We start from the raw sequence: 19,385 nt of genomic DNA on the forward strand, positions 1-19,385 counted from the left end.
CCTGTCAACATAGATTATATATTTAAAAGTATGAAATTAGCCATCATTTTTTGAAAAGTCACAGAAGGATGCTGTATCAAGTGTCCACATCTGAACCGTGAATTTGAGCATTATTTAGAAGTTAAAAATGTCTTGTCATGAGGGTTTTAAATTTTTCATCTTTTTGCAGTACATTTAATTTAGTTAATCTCTCCAGGCTAATTATTGATCTTCGCAGCTACAAAATATATAGTCCTGTGCCATTTTAACTGTGGTTAGCAGCGATAGACACCCAGATGCCCCAGTATGTTCTCAGCTGCCAGGACTTACACACCATCTCTACTATAATGCGGTCCAATAGTCTTGTACAATGGTTTGCTGTAACAATATTTTTTTTATCGTTGTTTCTTTGAAGAGTTCATGTTTGCTCTCTGCTTATTAGACTGGCCAGATGGGAAGCCCCACCCGCTAGGGTACTGCCATTCCTTGAGTGGAATCTTTAGCTATATCTTCTGGTCAACCACTTTGGTATTTCCTTCCATAGTTTTAGTGGACACAAGACAAACCAAGACCAAAAGTAGTGCAAGCTCCAAGGACATTCTCTGCTTCTCCAGTAATAGAGCTGGAAACAAACTCCAGACATAGTATTCCCTAAATAGCACCAGAATTACTGGCTTTCAACCATTCGCTGTGGGAATCCTGGTGCTCAGACTCCGCCCTACTTCCTGACTCGTAAGTGAAACGCTCACACCCCCCCCTCTGATCCGCTCTTTTTTCTGTTTTGCTAGGGACCCAAGAAGCTAAATTTCCTCAGTCCACTGTGCTTAAGTCAGCTTGTACTCTTTCTAGGACTTTCAAACAAATGCTTTAACGGATGGAATTCTGAAAGCACAACCAGCATTCTGAGACTACTGATATCCAGATGTGTGGTCCTTTTGGTGGGCTAAAATGTGCTTCTGTGGGTAGTAGGGATGGTGGCTCCTATGTAAGCTAGTCCTGACAGAAAAAGGGAAAGTCTGTCCAGGATGCTACACCACCTCCAGGGAATTGTAGGTAACAGCAGGAGCCTTTGAGGTGACCCAGGCCACAGGACCCAAGTCTTGGAAATCTTGGGGCAGAGCAAGAGTTGAGAGTAGAGCCCGACGGTTCCTAGAGTCAAGGGTCCCAGCAGCCCAGAGGCCGGTACTATTTGGACTACCGGGGCATTGGTGGCCAAGGAACGGGTATGGGAAGTAGGGAGGTCGGGGCCTTAGTCCTGTGTGAAGGCAGATAGGCGACCACTTTCTGTCTGGAGGAATGGGGTGTCTCTCAACGTCTCAGCTCTGGCGAATCTCCAGGCGGCCCGGGCGTGATGCTAGGGAACGTAGATCCGCTTTTTTAAGTGCTGAGCTGTGTGTGGGCGGGGCCAGATCCGGGTTAGTGGGCGCGGTCTGGGCGGGGCTGAGCGCTGGCACTTAAGGCAAGCCGAGGCTAGGCCATGTGCTTCCGGAGTCGCCTGCAAACAAGAGAGGGATCTTCGTGGCTCTTGGCCTGCACAGCTCAACGATGTCCGAGGCATCCGCCAGAAGCTTGGGGAAAGGTGAGGCTGTCCGCGGCGGTCAGGCTCCGGGGACCCGGGATGTGCGGGATGTCCCGGATCTCCGTGCCATCTGGGCGGTGACCATCTCCTCTATCCTGCAGGAAGCGCGCCTCCCGGTCCGGTCCCGGAGGGTCAGATCCGTGTCTACAGCATGAGGTTTTGCCCCTACGCTGAGAGGACGCGGTTGGTCCTGAAGGCCAAGGGAATCCGGTGAGAAGGAGGGCGACGACTCCCTAGCCGCTGCCCAGGGCTAGTGGCGGGCTTGTCCACCTCGCCCCAGACCCTCAGAATGGTGGTTTGTGTTCAGCCTTTTGTAGGAGACTTGAGTTTCGCCCCACCTCCACCCTCTTTTATTTTTCAAGGGGAGGATAGCCGCGGACTCCAGAGCTCTAGGCCAGCCAGCCTGTTTAAGCATTCCACGGCTTGGAAAAGCAGTTTCTTCAATGAAGTTAGTGGTTTGCACACGATCGCTAAACACTGTGGAGGGTGTCTCAGCTCTGGTCCCTGGATTCTTGATCTACTGAGCTTCGCCTTCACCTAGAGGCAAAGGTCACAACTTGACCTGGCAAGCAGAGTTCTGAGTCAACCTTCATGTACACAGCATAGCTCTAAAAGCCTCTTTGCAAAGCCTTATTATTGAAACTAACAGTAATTGACCTACAGGTCATCTATAATTGACGAGTCACTTGACTTTTCTCTGAGAATAATTTTAGACATCTGCTGTTTGGAAGACTTCTCTTAAGAAAAATTTCATGAATACAGTTAAAGTTTGCAAACTAATTTTAGTCCACAGAGAGAACTGGCTAGACAGGCAACACTTTCCCCTAAATCATAAGATGTATCCTAAAGAAGTATTTTAAAATTAACTCTCATTTCATAACAATTTTGATTTCACTTGGATGAGAGAGCATGGTTTTGGACACATAAGGAAATATTTTTGCTAGTATTTACCTAGTGCAAAGTTTTCTGCGTTACTCAGAACTTTACCACTAAGAAACTCAAACTGAATTGAAAACTAAAAGGTATTTGCTGCCTGCATGCAGTGGGGAAGCCCAAGTTCAGGCACAATGCCTTGCTTTAATGTGTTTCCCGCTGAAACTCTGCCTGGAAAAGAATTACATTTCTCACCAGCAGATTTCCCAAAGCAAATTTGAAATTATGTTACCATAATGGAGGCGAGGAAGGCTCTTATTGGGGAAGGTGGTACCTCCAGATAGTGCATACAACTATGTTCCCGGATCGATTTTGAACCCCAGGAAACTTTTCTGGAGCAGTACATCTTACACAGGCCACATCTGTCGCATGTTCTCTGTAAGGAGCATCCTGGGAGCGCAGGCGTGGCTCAGAATACTGGCATTCATTCGAGTGTGCTCTCAGTCTTTATATCCCAGGACCCCCTTTCATTTCCAAAGTGTCAGCCTCAGAGATGAGCACTGCTCTGTGGCAGAGGGTTTGGTTTTCCCTTAGCAGCTGGTATGTATGTATGTATGTTCATTATTCTGTCGGTACATGTACCTTTTAACACACATACACACACGCATGCGCGCACACACAGGCGCAATGAACCTTTTTACATGCATGCATGCGAGCTTGCTTCAGTGTTCACATGGAGTGTTTTTGTGAAGGATTATGTAGTTAAATACACAAACTAAATCTGCTCAGTTGTGGGCGAGGAAACAGGACATCAGAGGTGTCAGGATATCTAACTTTTGAGTGATCGGTCCCTCTGGACACTGCACCTGATTTGAGTTATACAGACATTGCTTTGAGACTTATAACACTTTCTTCTCTTATAGTGTCTGCAAGATACAGGGTGTATTTAATTACAATCTGGATTTCGCCTGGCTCCAGTGGACTCTTTCTTTTTTATTTTTTTGTATAAATTTTAAAAATTATTTTTCTTGTGTGTGTGTGTATGTGTGCGTGTGAGTGTGCATATGAGTTTATGTGAACCATGTGCTTGCGGGAGCCCACAGAGCAGAAGAGGGCATTGGATCTCCAGGAACTGGGGTTCAGACAGTTGTAGAGGCTGTCATGGAAACACAAATCCTTAACCACTGGGCCATCTCTCCAAGCCCCCCCTTTTTTGAAAACATATCAACACAATTGGATTTAATCTGATACATTTTATAAGATGTTTAGGATTTTTTTAAAAAAAATACCATAGTAAGGATTTCAATTTTTTTTTAAAATTTATTATGTATACAGTATTCTCAGTATTCTGTCTGCATGTATTCCTACAGTCCAGAAGAGGGCACCAGATCTCACTACAGATGGTTGTGAGCCACTATGTGGTTGCTGGGAATTGAACTCAGGACCTTTGGAAGAGCAGCCAGTGCTCTTAACCTCTGAGCCATCTCTCCAGCCCAAGGATTTCAAAATTTATATTAATAAAATGAATTGTTGAATCAATTCAACTCATTTTGAACCGAATCAAAATGAAATCAGTTTTTATCAGGCGATTCTAATATTCTGAGTGGGTATGAGCACAATCCAGTTAGTTGCCTCCTATCAAGATCCAGACAACACCAGCATCTCCACGTTCATTGCAACACTGTTCACAACAGTGTGACCCAGTGGCCATGGACAGAGGAGCAGATAAAGATGCTTTGTAAGTAAGTAGTGTCACACCCTGAGATAGGGTTTCTCTGTGTGGCTTTGGAGCCTGTCCTGGAACTCACTCTATAGAGCAGGCTGCTCCCAATCTCAGAGATCCACCTGCCTCTGCGTCACGAGTGCTGGGATTAAAGGCGTGCACCACCCGAAGTCCCTCCTTTCAACTGAAGGAAAGTCTACAGTGTGTGATGGAGATGGACCCTGGGGACCTTAAGTGAAACAAGTCAGATAAAAACAAAGGTGACCTCTGTGTGGTTCACTTGCAGGAGGGCATGGGAACCAAGTTCTCAATCTGAAAATGTGGCATGGTGAAGACAAACGCAGAACTGGCTTCCTAAATCCGGGTCTCTCCGCTAAGTAGATGGGAGAACCAATCAATGCTAATTCAGGAAAACAGAAAATGCCTTGCTCTCTTCAATCGTCTTGTGTTTTCCAGGCACGAAATTGTCAACATCAACCTGAAAAACAAGCCTGAGTGGTTCTTCAAGAAGAATCCGTCTGGGCTGGTGCCGGTTCTGGAGGACAGTCGGGGTCGCTTGATCTGCGAGTCCCTCATCACTTGTGAGTACCTGGATGAGGCGTACCCGGAGAAGAAGCTGTTCCCAGACGACCCTTACGAGAGAGCTTGCCAGAGGATGACCATAGAGTTATTCTCTAAGGTACGTGTATGAAATCCCCGCTGGTGTTTTGTCTTAAGCTAAATCAGCGCTGCCCCTTCGTGATGGTTCAGGGCCTGGGGACATTAACAGAGGACTCCACTGCCATGCCCAGCTGCGCTCTCGAGCTCTGCTCCCTTTCGCAGTCTGCCCTCTTGGCTCTTTCTCCTGACTCTACCCCTGACGAGTCGCCACCTCCCAGCCCCGTCTTGCCACATGGTCCCTCATCTCTCTCAGCTTTTGCTGGGAGTCTTCTCCCCTTCTTTTACTTAGTTTAGGAGACCTTGTTGTATATGCTTGAACCTGCTGCCCTCCAGAAAGGTGTCCAGGCAGTTCAGGACTCCAGCTCTGTTCCGATAAGCTTTTCCTCGCTGAGGCTCTGGGCCCTCTGCCCTGGTAACTGCCGGCCTACTTCGCCTTGCGAATGTGAGCTCTGTGAAGGGTGTGCGTCCATCACTGATCGCTTACTGCTTGGAAACATTCAGATTATTGGGTGCTCTGGGGCAGATTTCTTAGGTCATGTGTAAACAGATCTAACACAGAATGCCCAGAGCAGACTTAAGTGCCATGGCCAGTCTGTAGCAGTGACAAGCTACTGAGGTTTCTGGGGGAAAATGTGATTTTACATCTTATCGTCAGAGTGGATTAATTCAAATTAGTATTAGCAGAGAGATGATGAACAAAAACCATGTATTTAGACACTAAGAATAGCGATTCTCTCTTACATCAAATCAGATGAATCACTTTGGTAGTACGGTCAGGATATAAAGGAGCACTTTGTCTATAAAGAAAAATTGCTTTTTAAAAAATATTTAGATGGGGGCTGGAGAGATGGCTCAGAGCCCTGGCTGTTCTTCCAGAGGTCCTGAGTTCAATTCCCAGCAACCACTTAGTGGTTCACAACCATCTGTAATGAGATCTAGTGCCCTCTTCTGGTATTCAGGCATACATGGAGGCAGAATGTTGTGTACATAATAAATAAATAAAATCTTTAAAAAAATATTTAGAAGAAGGGAGATGGACAATGAGACATTCTGGTTTGGAGACACTGCAAAAATGGCAGGGAGTCATCTGGCTCAGTAGAATAAAGGCAAAAGAGTAGAGGAAGTGGCTGGAAATTTACATGGAATGCTAGGGGGTGTAGAAAAGAGTGCCAAGGTGGCTGGGGAAACGCTCTGTATACAGGAGAGCTTCTCTGCAAGTACAAGGCCTCTGGTGAAAATCCTCAGCACCCCGCAAAAAGCTGGGGTGTCTGTGTGCCTGAAGTCCCCGCATTGCTGGTGTGCGCGCGCGCGCGCGCGCGCGTGTGTGTGTGTGTGTGTGTGTGGCGCATGTAGTGGCAGGGGAGGGTAGTGTCACCCTGTTCTGGAGAGCTCTCTGCCCAGCCAGCCCAGGTAGTCCGGCTTAAACACAAATTTGTGAACAGCGAAAGACCCTGTCCTATGGCAGTAAGGTGACGAGTAACAGAGAAGTCACCATGTTCTACTCTGCTTCTACATGCACAAGCATGGGTGTACTGCACCTCCACACTCCAGTGCATGTGACCCCTCCCCAACACACACACACACACACAGATACAGACACACACGGGTGCGTGCACACACACACTCCAGTGCATGTGACCCCTCCCCAACACACACACACACACACACACACACACACACACACACACACACACACAGATACAGACACACACGGGTGCGTGCACACACACACTCCAGTGCATGTGACCCCTCCCCAACACACACACACACACACACACACACAGATACAGACACGCGTGCGTGCACACACACACTCCAGTGCATGTGACCCCTCCCCAACACACACACACACAGATACAGACACGCGTGCGTGCACACACACACACACGTTTTATGATTTATTTACTGACTATGCAGAAAGCAACACTAGGGTTGCCCACCATTCTTCCCGCTTATCTGGGGAAAGGGCAGCCTCTGTACCACATGCTCCTGTGTTGGAAGCCATGACTCATCACAACAGAGATGCCCTCTGGCCTGCTGGAGGGGCTAGTCATCTTCACCCCTGGGCACTTGCGAAAGAGACCCAAGCTAAGACAGTACTATGTAAAGACTTGTATATCACTAGAGACTTGAGATACCCAAGCCACACAAAAGCCAAAATTGAGCGCATTGCAAAAGGGAACTGACAAAATAATATTGAGCAGCTACTAAGGACAGTATGGGTCGAAGATGGCAGTGTGGATGGAAGGGCTGTATGCGGGTCATCAGCCCCCACAAGGGCAGCTGTACTGACACAGAGGGGAGTTCCTGAGCCTGAGTGGGCGGGCTTTCCTCTCTCACAATGAGGTAATCGTCAAGAGCTGAGTATCAAAACTCACAACTCCAACCACACTCATTAAAGCTTCGGCCACCACACCTGTCACGTCTTCAGGGACTCAAGTCCACTTCGAATAGTCATTTGTGGGTCTAAGAAGAGCTCAGAAAACTGCTCTTCCCAGCTCCCTTTGCAGCTGGGGCCATGGCCTGTGGCCTAGGCCCTTCCTGTTAAGATACCCACGGGAGCTGTTCACTGAGATAAGGGCAGGGTGAAGAAACAGGCCTGTTGCGGACGGCTGGTGCCGACCAGACAGGTGGCAGAGCTCCTAGTTAGAGAAGTGGTGGTGGTTGCAAGATTAAATTCTAGGGAGCAGTGGAGTTTCTAGTCATCCCAGTGCGAGCAGCACCGGTGCCCATTAGTGCTCACTAGTGCTGGCAGCAGCTGACACCTCTTGGTTGGTCTATCTCACCGTGATTCTAGAAAGTTCCAATGGTTCCAGGGCTGTTTGGTCAGTTTTAGGCTGCTTGGTGTCTATGAAATTTCTGGCTCAAATTTGGCAAAGTGTTTTCCATTATCTGCATATTATGAAATCCATGCAGCCTTACATCCTAGTGTACAGCAAGGTTTGTGAGCACAGGCTGCGGTCTCTCTAAACACTGGGACTTGGTCCACACTTGTCTCTATGGCATTCTGGAGGGTGTCAGGACTATGAGGGTCCTATTATGTTCGAATGTGTGTGTGTTGTGTGTGAGGACTATGAGGGTCCTATTATGTTCATATGTGTGTGTGTTGGGACATGACAATGAGGGCCCTATTATGTCTGTATGGGGGCAAGACTATAAGAGTTTTATTATATGTGTGTTGGAGGGTATTAGCCTCACATTGATAAACTAAAGAAAACCATCCGCTGTCCAGGTGCCCTCCTTGGTTTCAAGCTTTATTAGGACGAAGAAGAAGGAAGACCATCCTGGCATAAAAGAAGAATTGAAGAAGGAAATGAGCAAGCTAGAGGAGGTACCTATTCTTTTGGCTTTCACCATAACAAATGATAATCTCTATCTACAGTCTTCCTTTCCCTCCTCATTCAGATGCTCACCCTCATAGTGGCTTTCTGATAATTAGAAATTGTATCAAATGACAGTAAGTTACAACTGACTTCTGTAAGCTGTTCTATTGATGTAAATCAAAACATCTAAAAGTACCATCACTGACTTGTTTTTATCTTTATTTAGTTTTTTGAGACAAGTGTTATTGTATCCCAGGCTAGCCTCAAATCCACTATACAGCCCGTACTGGCCTTAAACTCATGATCCTCCTGCCTCAGCCACCTGAGTGCTACTGTTACAGGCATGCATGACCACACATGGCTTATGGGCTTGTATATTTAGTATTTAGTACATCAGCATTAAAGCAACAATGAAACAATGTTACCTCATTTCCACAATGTGTCACGTGTTTCCACTTTTCCACTTGTTTCTAGTCTATGTTCTTGTATTTACAAAGAGAGTTTAACCTGGTTGTAACCACACAGCAGATGTCACGCTATTGCTTTTCCCTGCTGCTGATGCAGTAAACATTTCCCACTCTCAAGTCTGCCAGGAATGCAGACACCTGAGGAGGCCCAGATTTCTGTTCCTTGGGGAGAGCTGTCCTTTGGACCTTGAGATAGAACTTTCTGCTTGATCTTGAGCTGCTTGTTCACACTTAGTCACAGGGTTTGCCAAGGGAAACACAGATGCTGCCTTCAGTGGGGATGCAGCCAAGCATTTTATCACTGAGCATGACTTCATTCTGGTTTCTTTTTCTTTCTGAAGTTTATTTCACTATAGCTTGTTACTAATTTTCTATTTTTAAGACTTTATTTTTTATTACTTTTAATTATGTGTATGTGAGGGGAAGGGGCAGGTGGGGTGCGGTCATACCTGCCTCCTTGGAACGGGAGTTAAAGGCAGTTGTGAGCCACCTGACATGGGTGCTGGGAACTAAACTCCAGTTCTCTAGAAGAGCAGTACATGCCCTTAACCTCTGAGCCGTCTCTTCAGCTCTAATCTGCTAATGCTGACACCGTGAGTGTTGAATGTTTCTGGTATCTGCTATGTCTATGGAAATGTCCACGAACCCATTCCCTTTAACCTGAGGGTGCTTGGTTACTGGGCCAATCACTTGATACAGCCCAGAGGAACTAAACCAGGCCGTGGGGTCCACAGCAAAACTTAAACTGTCGCAGTTTTTATTGAGCAATCAGATTTTTTATACCTTTGTCAGAAACAGAATCTAACGGCAGTTGCCAGGATCAATACAGTTGTAGTTGCTAGGATACAATGATGTTTGCAAGCTCTACAGGCCAGGTACACAAGATTAATGTCTTAAGGGCAGTTGTCCTGTGAAGTGACCACACTTGCTTCCTTGACTGCTAAGGGAGAGGAAGGCAGAGCAGCATGAACATTTCCCTGCCTGAGGGAGTGCTCGGTTTCTCAGGAACAGAAAGGCACACAGTTCCCCAGGAACCAGGAACTCTATCCAACCAAAAAATCCTTTGACTCGTACCTCCCGAGACGGCTGGGCCGGGCCAGGCCGTGGTTCTCCACGCTGGACTTACAGGGCATGGCATCTTGCTCAGTGGACTTTCACATGTATTATAGACTCAGTTAATAAAGAATTTCTCCCCACGTGCACATGGGTTTGACCTACAATGCACTATTCGGATACCTTGATTTGGGTCTGGTATCATGAATATCCTAATCTCCTAAAATGGCTTGGGTAACTTTTCTTCCTTTGAAAAGACAACACTGCCTGTTTAACATTCCTGGTTTCCCTAGGGCTCATCTGTGAGTGCTAGGACCTTTGTGTTCCCAGCATATGTATACTACAGTGGTTCTCAACCTGTGGGTCCTGATCCCTTTGGTGGCCGAGCAACCCTTTCACAGGGGTCACCTAAGACCACCAGAAAACACAGATATTCACATTAAGATTCATAACGGTAGAAAATTCCAGTTACAAAGGAGCAATGAAAATAATTTTATGGTTGGGGGTCTCCTCATATTAAGGGGTCACAGCAATAGGAAGGTTGAAGCCATTGGCACACTATCTACTTAGATTTCCAATTAGAATGTCTGGGTTACGGAGGAGTTTTAGCCATATAAAAACCCAACTTGACTATCAGGATAAAAGGGACTTAGACACGCTCCACCTAATTTGCCTTTGTTGTTTCTGATGACGGATTTTCTGGTCGCACAAATAAACTTGTCTTATCTTCTTTAACATCCAGGCTATGACTAATCGGAAGACAGCCTTCTTTGGTGGGGATTCTCTCTCTATGGTTGATTATCTTCTGTGGCCTTGGTTTGAACGGCTGGAAGTACTGGAACTCGATGAGTAAGATATTTGAATATTTTGTGCATAATTTGGGATGAGAGTTGTAATACTATATATGCAATTCTCTGAACTAAGGTAAATATTTAATGTCACTGGCATGATGAGAACCAGCAGAGAGGAAAGTCCTGGGTGTGCAGAACCTGTCAGGCTACCTGTTCATCAGCATCCTCAGATCCCAGCAAGCAGGAGGCATGTATCTGTGGCATGAGTAGAACATTTAAAATTTACCCTCTGCTGCTTAAAAATCCACAGGGGTAGACTTTTTTTTTTTTAAGAGTTGACCACGTCTTACTTCCCACCTGCTCTAAAGATTTCCATACTGCTTTTCTAAACTGCTGGCCACACGGCTCACTTCTGCATCTCAGAAGTGACAGCTGTCTGGGGCAGCCTCTACTCACATTTCATAGAGACAACTGGTATTTACCACGTAGCTGTCAGTCTCAGTCTGAAGTTCTGTAACTGGACAAGTCTCTCACTCTTGTTCTTGGCTTCCTCTTCTGTGAAACAAAGACCCCGACGATAGCCCTCAAATCTAAAGTTCCGGCTGGCAGTTTAGGTGTTCTCAAATATACATTTTAAATAAAATATACATTTATTTAGGAGGATAAGCTGGGGTGGTAATTTGGGACTCTGGGACACCTGCTTCATCTAGCTCACATCTCTTATCTTGTCTTCCCACAGGTGTATAGCCCACACCCCAAACCTTAAGCTCTGGATGGCAGCCATGCAGAAAGACCCCACAGTATCATCTGACTTACTTGATGCCAAGACCCTTCGTGGTTTCATAAGTCTCTACCTACAGGACAGCCACGAGGCCTGTGACTATGGGCTCTAAGGGCATGAGTCCTTGGTGAATGCTATTTTCCTTTACTGATATGAATGACAAGCATTCACTTAGCCCAGTATTCTCCCTGGCTCATTTCTCACGGATTTCACCCTATGGCCTAACTGGGTTTCCTCCAGGCCCCTCTACTGCTGTATTTCTATTTCAGAATAATCAATTCTAGTGGTCCTAACACTTCACCGAAAACCCCCAAACCATCACCTCTAGTTTGAACTCCTGATTTCAAAAAAATGTCAAATTTTTATTCCTTATTTTTAAATTAAAAACTGCGATTTCCCATTATTTCCATCATCAATTCTCTTATTCTTATTGTGACCCTTGAATGCTAAATCCAAACAGCGTCAAATCAGCGTGACTGGGTAGCCGCCTCGAGTTCCCAGCTTCTAATTTCATTTCAAAGAAAAAGAAAGAAAAAAACAAAGGGGGATACAAAGAAAGGAAGGAAGGAAGGAAGGAAGGAAGGAAGGAAGGAAGGAAGGAAGGAAGGAAGGAAGAAAGAAAGAAAAGAAAAAAAGGATGGGGGGGGAGCAGAAGAGAGTTAAGGAGCCTGGAGCAGATGTTACTGGCAGAGAGGCCATGGGTGATGGAATCTTCCTCTGGAAGGGCAGCAAACACTCCGAACCACCCCTGAATCACCTCTCTAGCTCCTACTTCTAACCCCTTTCAAATCCTTCCTTCCAAATTCCATTAGACAGAAATTGGTGTCTCATATGCAATACCGTTAAGAGCACATCAGCCAATTCAGTATATAAGACTGGATAAGTAAAGGGTGAAATCTCCCCATTGAGAAAGGTTAAAATCAGATCACCTCCACACGAGAAGGTAGTCAGAGCCTCATTACATCCTAGGGATGATGTGGCTGGTTCGGAGGTTAAGCCAGGCTCTAAGGTGATGGCAGAAGGATCTGGAAAACATATCCCGGAGGACCTTAGCAATGACATCCACCCCGATCTGCTGGCTGGTCTTTTGATGTGTTTTCAGGGTTGCCAGCGAGAATCATGGGGGTGATTCGTTCTTCAGAGCGCATAACAATCACCCAGGGCTGGGCGCAGCCTCTGCGACTTAACCTCCCAGTGAAGCGGGGCCGCACCCTAGGGAACCGGTTGACTTCACAAACGGGACAACCAGCGTCCTCGCTCCGGGCGGAGCCACCTGTGCCCCAGGCCCCGACGGCTCCTCGCGGGTTTCCAGTAGGATGTGAGTCCAGATGTTGGGGCACACCGCCTCCTACCCAGCCTCCTCTTTCTGCAGCCATAGACTTCTGGCCGGACCGCCATTTCTCCAGCTAGCTGCGGTAACGCGGCCGTCTATTGGCTCGCTCTTCCAAACTCGTCGGGTATTGGCTGGAGCTCAGGAATCGGCGACCAATTGCAGAGCAGGGCTGTGCAAAGGGGCGGGTCCGCCTTTAGGGCTGTCGCCCCGCCACCCAACTCCTGGTGGGAGAGGTAACCATTCGTCTCTTCTGCCACCGCCACTTGTATTGGAAGAGAAGCGGAAATTGAGGTCAATTCTGAACTTTGGGAACTTCTCAAATTTTTGTTCTCAGAAAAGGATTGCTAACTTTAAAATTTTAACTTTCTATTTAAAAGAAAGCCCAAGTATTTAACCATAGCTGGTGTTGTATTTTCTTAAATTGCCACACCAAAAAGAAAAAAAGAGTGTTAAGGTAATATGGCACTAGGGTAAAGAAGAAAGGAAGCTGGGCGGTGGGGGCGCACACCTTTAATCCCAGCACTCAGGAGGCAGAAACTAGCGGATCTCTGTAAATTCGAGGCCAGTTTGGTCTACAAAGCGAGTTCCAGGACAGCCAGGGCTACACAGAGAAACCCTGTGTAGAAACAGCAAGTTCCAGTCTCTAAAAACAAAGAAACAAAACAACAACAAAAGCCAATAATCTAAGAAAAAGAAGGGGTCTTTAAGCCAGGTACCTGTAATCAAAATTAAATTGTTTTCATTTTCTGGTTTGGATGAAGACTGGCAAATAGCATCCCACAGTCAAGAGTTCCTGACTTCAGCTTGGCATTGTGTTTTCTGATGAGGTCACAAGCAGGCAGGGGACTTTCATTTCAGGGACTGCCTGTGTTTTGAAGGCTATGAAAGTCAAATAATAGTAAACAGAACAGTTAATACCAAAACAAAAACAAAAACAAAAAAACCTTGCCAGATGAAAGGCACATGGCAAGTAGTAAATGCTTATCATACTTATGCAAATAAAACTTCTAAACCACATGGTATTCTTACCTCCACTAGAACAACACGGCATTAGAATATCAGGCTATAAGAAATTTTTGTTATTTGGCCAAGGCAATGCAGCTATTAAATGCTGAAGTGATTCAAATGTAGCTTGTGGTGTAAAGTCAGATCTATAAAGATCTTACTCAACAGCTCTTGCATTTAGAGATTAAACCAAGACAGAATAATATGATCTGTTCTTATCAGCGATTCCATATTCTCCAATTTAAACGGCTTTAGAACAAAAGAAAACTTGCATAGGTATTGACTATAGTCAGACAGCAGTCCCTAAGCAACACAATGTAACAACTTTCTATAAAGTTTCCCTGTGTTGAGCTTTGGAAGAACTCTAGAAGTGGTCTGATGTATTTGGGAGGATGTGGTTAGATTATTTGACAACATGACATCATTTTATATAAAGTTTTTGAGCATTCAGGAAATTTGGTGTTCAAAGAGGGCCCTGGGGGTAATTCTGGTGGATACCGGAAATGGCTTGATTCAGATCCACCGTTTTTGGTCACACCACTATCAGGGTTTGGTTTTAGCAAGGGATACTGATGCTTTTGCTTGGGTTTACAAACTTTGATGTCAGAATCTTGAAATTTTGTTTCTGATTATTCAAATATTATCAAGATGCATAAATGTGTTACATGTTATAAAGATAAACAGGAAGGGGGAAGCAGAAGTAAGTGCTTTAAGAAAGTCTCCTTTGACTCAATTTTTCTTAAGGAAGGGAACGGTTCTCCTGTGGTAGCTTTAGAAGCCTTGCTTCTATGTCCCAAAATCAATGTCATAGGAAGAGTCCTATGATCCTCACTCCCTGCAAACCTGGAATAAAGGCAGATGTGAAGATAGGCCCTTTCCCTCATCTGACTTCTGGAATTCAGTGAACGATGATGGAGCACCCCATATTGTAATCCCCCATGTCCTGTAGGCTTTGAAAGAGATTGCAATAGAGGAATATAGTTTCTGCAAGTATTAGAGACAGAAATGACTTTTTAAAAAAAGAACTCAAGCTAGGCATATGATGTAAACCTTTAATTCCAGCACTCTGGAGGCAGAGGCAGGTGCATCTCTGTAAGTTTGAAGCTAGCCCGGTCTACAACTTGAACCCCATAACAGCTAGAGCTACATAATGAGACCCTGTCTTGAAAAAATAAAAGACCCAATGAAACAAAACAAAAGAAACATATAAACACACACACACTCACAGAGAAAGAGGGAGGAACAGAGGGAGGGAGGGAGGGAGGGAGGGAGGGAGGGAGGGAGGAAGGGAAGGAGGGAGGGAGGAAGGGAAGAAGGGAGGGAGGGAGGGAGAGAGAGAGAGAGAGAGAGAGAGAGAGAGAGAACTCATTCCTCAAAACTGAAATAGAGTGAAGAAATTATTTACATTCTGAAAACACATAAGTCATTGATCATCATGATCAAAGATTCCTGTATTTTCACAAAAGCAGATCTATGGCAGGGGAAATGGCTCAATAGACAAAGTGCTTGTTGAGAAAACATAAGAACCTGATCTCCAGCCCCAGAACCCGGATACAAGTCCAGGTGTATTGTAACCCAGTCTTCGGGAGGCAGAGGTGGATCTCTGGGGCTTTCAGGCCACAAGCTCAACCAAATCAGAAAGTTCCAGGTGTGGGACCCTGAGAGATCTTGACTCAAAAGACCCCTGACCTCCTTATACATGTTTATACGGGTGCATATGCACCTTCACACACACACACACACACACACACACACACACACACACACACACACACACACACAGTGGATATGATTATATTTCAGATACCTGGAAACTTTTTTGGAACAGTTTTCTATGACCTTACTGAATTTTTTTTGTGCGTGTGTGTGCTTGAGTTGGTCAATATAATAGAGAAGCAGGCATGAAATAGCACAGAAGAAATATTTGCAAAAAACATTTAGGAGTTACCTACTGAATCTTTAAGAGGAAGCGGAGAACAAGCTTAAAGGTCATGATTAAAATCCTTCTGGGAAAACTGTTGTGATCTTTGGTGAGATTAAAACTCACATTATTGAAATGTCGCCTGCAGCATTCAACACTTTCAGCCAGCATTAAACTGCGAACTGGTAAAATGAGTGCTGTGAGCTGGAGTCTCATTCTGATACGCCCGACAAAGCTCAATTGCAGTGTGTGTCTTCTTTATGGATGCAAAATGGGAAGGCACCGTGCTGCTAAAATGCATTTTTATTCATTAGTATTTCTCTTTAATTTTGAGGTACACTGAGTTAAAAACTCTACTGATGGCGTCCGCATGATTTCATTCCATACCCAAACCATCATGTACATCCGTTAAAGTTGTCATCTTAAACACAGCAAGTGGAGGACTAAGGGGCTCGGGATTTATTTGCCCAAGTGCCAGAAATCAGGTCTCACTACCCATGTAGCTCCAGATGCACGTTTTGAGAAACCTGCTTCCCATAGATCCATAGATAAAGAATGCTGCTTCACCTCCGTCCTAACTACTCTAAATAGCCTGCATCTCAAAACTTGACCTTCCATAAACAAGCCTCCTCCTTCTTCTCTTCCTTCTCCTCTCTCCTCCTCCTCTGCCTTCTTCTTCTTCCCCTCTTCCCCTCCTCCTCTTTCTTTCTTTCTTTTTTTGTTTTTGAGACAAGGTCACTATGTAGACCTGGTTGGCCTCAAATTCATGGTCCTCTTGCCTCAGACTCCAAGTTCTAGGGTTATAGCATGAAACCCAACAGCTTCCTTAGGCAAACCTTTAACCAGTGACATTTCCAGCTCACAGATTTAGTTTCCTTTAGAAGGAGATAATCATGAGGGGGAAAATGAGAAATACAGTCTCTTCTGGCATACTAGAACATTTTAGTTTGCAAATGGAATTCCCATTCTGAACATTGTTAGTTCAACCATTCCAACATAAACTATGAATGCCCAAACTAAAACCACCAGGCTAACTTAGGCCAAATGTTGGATTTTATGCAACGCAAAGAGCTAAGAATGCTTTCCAACAATACTGTTTTAAGCAGCTAAAGGTATCAAATATAAACCATAACTTGTGATGTAGAAATCATACCAACGTGAGCCACTCGAGTGAATGGTTTATGGTTTGTGGGCTTGGAGTGATGTGTCAACATTTGTACATCTATCATAAAGAAGGCACCACTCTGACTGGGATATTAATAATACAGGAGGCTGTGTTGGAGCTTGGGAGAACATTAGATACTGCTATGTCTTCTGCTTTATGCTGTTGGGGACCTAAAGCAGCTCTAAAAGTTAGAGGCTCTTAAAACGTATATCAAGCTCAGTGACCCTGAGTTGGGTTTTAGTGGTGCACAGCTGTGCCCATTCATTCATATACTTCCTAGGGCTGTTCTTACGCTACAAGAATTGAGCAGCTGCGACCTAAAAAGCCTTCAATATTTACTCCACGGGGAGAAGTTTTCTGACTGTCCATTCTATTGCATCTGGTACTGACTAAGCTGCTGGGTGACAGTGTTGTTTCCAGAGTGAAAATTCTTCTCCTCTCCTACATTTACCAGTTGTGGGACATTTAACCAGTGCTTAATCTTGTTAGCCCCCCATTTACTTATCTTTTGAATGGGAGAATAAGTCCTACAGGACACTTCCAGGACCAATTTAGGGCTTAAATGAACTAAGAAAACACCAAACAGGTCAACAATAATTCATTTTGATTTTGAAATTCTGCCTTTCTCTTATGCTTTCCCTTTTAGAATCTGGGTGTGTTTTCCTCAGTTACCTGCTATGTTTATGTGAAAGGTGAATGGAAAAAAAATAAATAAAAGGATATGACAGCTCCTAAGGGGTTGAGGGGTTTTTCTCTTTTCTTTTTCTTTCTTTTATCTTTTTCTTTTTTGTTTTGTTTTGTTTTTTATTCTTTTGAGACAAAGTAGCTTTGGGGCCTGACCTGGAACTAGCTCTCATAGACCAGGCTGGCCTCAAACTCACAGAGATCCACCTGCCTCCGCCTCCCAAGTGCTGGGATTAAAGGCGTGCGCCACCACCTCTCGGCTGAGGTTTTTATATAGATGTAAGGAAGAATACAGCAGAAACATCTGGAGAGTCCAGAGTGAATGTAACTGGCAGACTGAGGAGGGTGGGGGCGGGGAGACAGGAGAGTCCCTGGGCTGGAGAACTTTAGTGTGGGGGCAGGGTGTGCCAGCCAGAAGGACCCTGTAACAGATAGGGATTGAAGGATGCTGGGAGAACCTGGTGGCCAGCATCTGCTTTGATATGCTAACAGACACCTCCTCCGTCCGGGGCTCGGTGCACTAGTCTGTTGAGAAGCCACCTCCTTACCCCTCCTTAGTTATCACGGCATGGTGCTGTTTCTTGTCTCTGTTTATCATAAAACTTCCCTCCATCCGGTGTTCCAGGGAAGTAGTTGCCTGTGCCTGCATCGGCCAAAGTGGAAGTGTCAGCAAAGCAAGAGCGGGTCTGCTTTAACCGATGTCAGGTTTCTGGGGGCACCTGTGCTCTTCCAAGCATTGATCTGAATGCTCCCACTAGTCCCTAATTCCAATATAGGACCTATCAACGATGCATTGGCCTTTAGGCTTAACTCCCACGGAATCACTGGATTCTTGGCTAAAGCTGTGGTTGAATTAGTGCTGAAGATTTCAAAGATTTTTATTTTATAGAAAAAATTTGATTATTAGCCAAGACATTCTGGAGAGGTGAGAATTCCAAAGGCCCAGAACCGTTTGTCCTATAAGCCCTATGATAAGACTCTGTTATGTTAGTGAAAAGTTAGATTCAGCAATGAAGCTGCCCGTTATGTGCTGTCGGTTTTTCTGGAGATCAACTCTCCACTGTTGCAGCCCAGGACAATGAACCTTTGAAAAGTCATTGGGCTTTTAAAATCCTTTTACTCTGCTAATTGTTCACTTTGGACAAATAATGTCATTTTTCTGGGGGCCTTTGCAAAGGGGGAGCAGTGTTGACCACACAACACAGAAGTTTGGGAAATGGAGTAAATCAGAAATAACTGGCTGTGAATGAGACACATGATGTTTTTCTGTCCTTCCTTTCATGCCATAAAATGTGTTTGCAAGCCATTTCCACTTCGTCTCCAGCCTGGAAAGTTAAAGGAATTCTCTTTTTCACTTGTTGGCATTCAGGGTTTCAGCTTGCCAGTGTCAGCGTCAAGGCCAGCGGCCTCCCCGACCTCATGTAGATGGGCGCTGTGCTGCTGAGCTTTTTGTCCTTGGATACTGAAGGACTCTGCCACACAGTCAGGCTGGAGGAGGACTCAGAAACAGTTCTTGTTCCTCCTCACTGCCAGTTTTTCAGAACCTGGGTAAAAATCTCACAAATGGAATATCAGGGAGAGTCGAGAGCAGTGTGGACTGGAAGCTGCCATCCACTTCCTGAGTGGTGCAGAGTCTCCCCATGTCCCAAGTGTTCCGTCCCGTTTGCTGAACCATGAGAAAGTTTGGCCTTTTTAAAAAGAAGGCACGCTGAACACGTTATGCAGAAAGTGTGGTCAACTATCTGCTTAGGGTGCGGATTTGTGAGAGAAAGGAAAAGGTAATATTAGCCTGATCAATTTGTTTTCAATTCCTTTGAAATCCACATTGGGATTTAAAAGTCCAGTCTTCTTTTTGTGGGTGAGGACCCACCAAATGCTTTCCCTGTGTGTTTGAAGCAAGAGGTATTTTCTGGGGGTACTTATTGTTTCCCTCATCCATTTGTGGGCTTCCATATCTGGGGAGGTGTCTCGGAGAGGGCTAGATTATCCTAGGGCGTCCCAATTCACTTTCTCTCTGCCCCACCAGAGTGCTGTCCACTGCTGAGAAA

At 45.2% G+C, this 19,385-nt stretch overlaps 1 protein-coding gene across 1 annotated transcript; it reads left to right on the forward strand.

The window, feature by feature from the left end:
- The first annotated feature begins 1,399 nt into the window (after positions 1–1,399).
- On the forward strand, positions 1,400–11,632 carry Gsto1 (glutathione S-transferase omega 1). Its single transcript, XM_075974349.1, has 6 exons — positions 1,400–1,558; positions 1,660–1,768; positions 4,611–4,833; positions 8,047–8,145; positions 10,400–10,506; positions 11,188–11,632. The coding sequence occupies exons 1-6, from the start codon at positions 1,525–1,527 to the stop codon at positions 11,339–11,341; spliced, it is 726 nt and encodes a 241-aa protein (XP_075830464.1). The 5' UTR covers positions 1,400–1,524; the 3' UTR covers positions 11,342–11,632.
- Positions 11,633–19,385: the final 7,753 nt, after the last annotated feature.

This window comes from Microtus pennsylvanicus, chromosome 5 (assembly GCF_037038515.1).
Source record: "Microtus pennsylvanicus isolate mMicPen1 chromosome 5, mMicPen1.hap1, whole genome shotgun sequence".
In the NCBI taxonomy this organism is placed as follows: Eukaryota; Metazoa; Chordata; class Mammalia; order Rodentia; family Cricetidae; genus Microtus; species Microtus pennsylvanicus.

Excerpts from the sequence above, each read along its gene's own strand:
- Gsto1 (XM_075974349.1), top strand. The coding sequence starts at position 1,525 with ATGTCCGAGGCATCCGCCAGAAGCTTGGGGAAAG. Across the intron at positions 4,834-8,046 it reads CCATAGAGTTATTCTCTAAG|GTGCCCTCCTTGGTTTCAAG; the intron begins GTACGTGTATGA and ends TCCGCTGTCCAG. Across the intron at positions 8,146-10,399 it reads AAATGAGCAAGCTAGAGGAG|GCTATGACTAATCGGAAGAC; the intron begins GTACCTATTCTT and ends TTTAACATCCAG.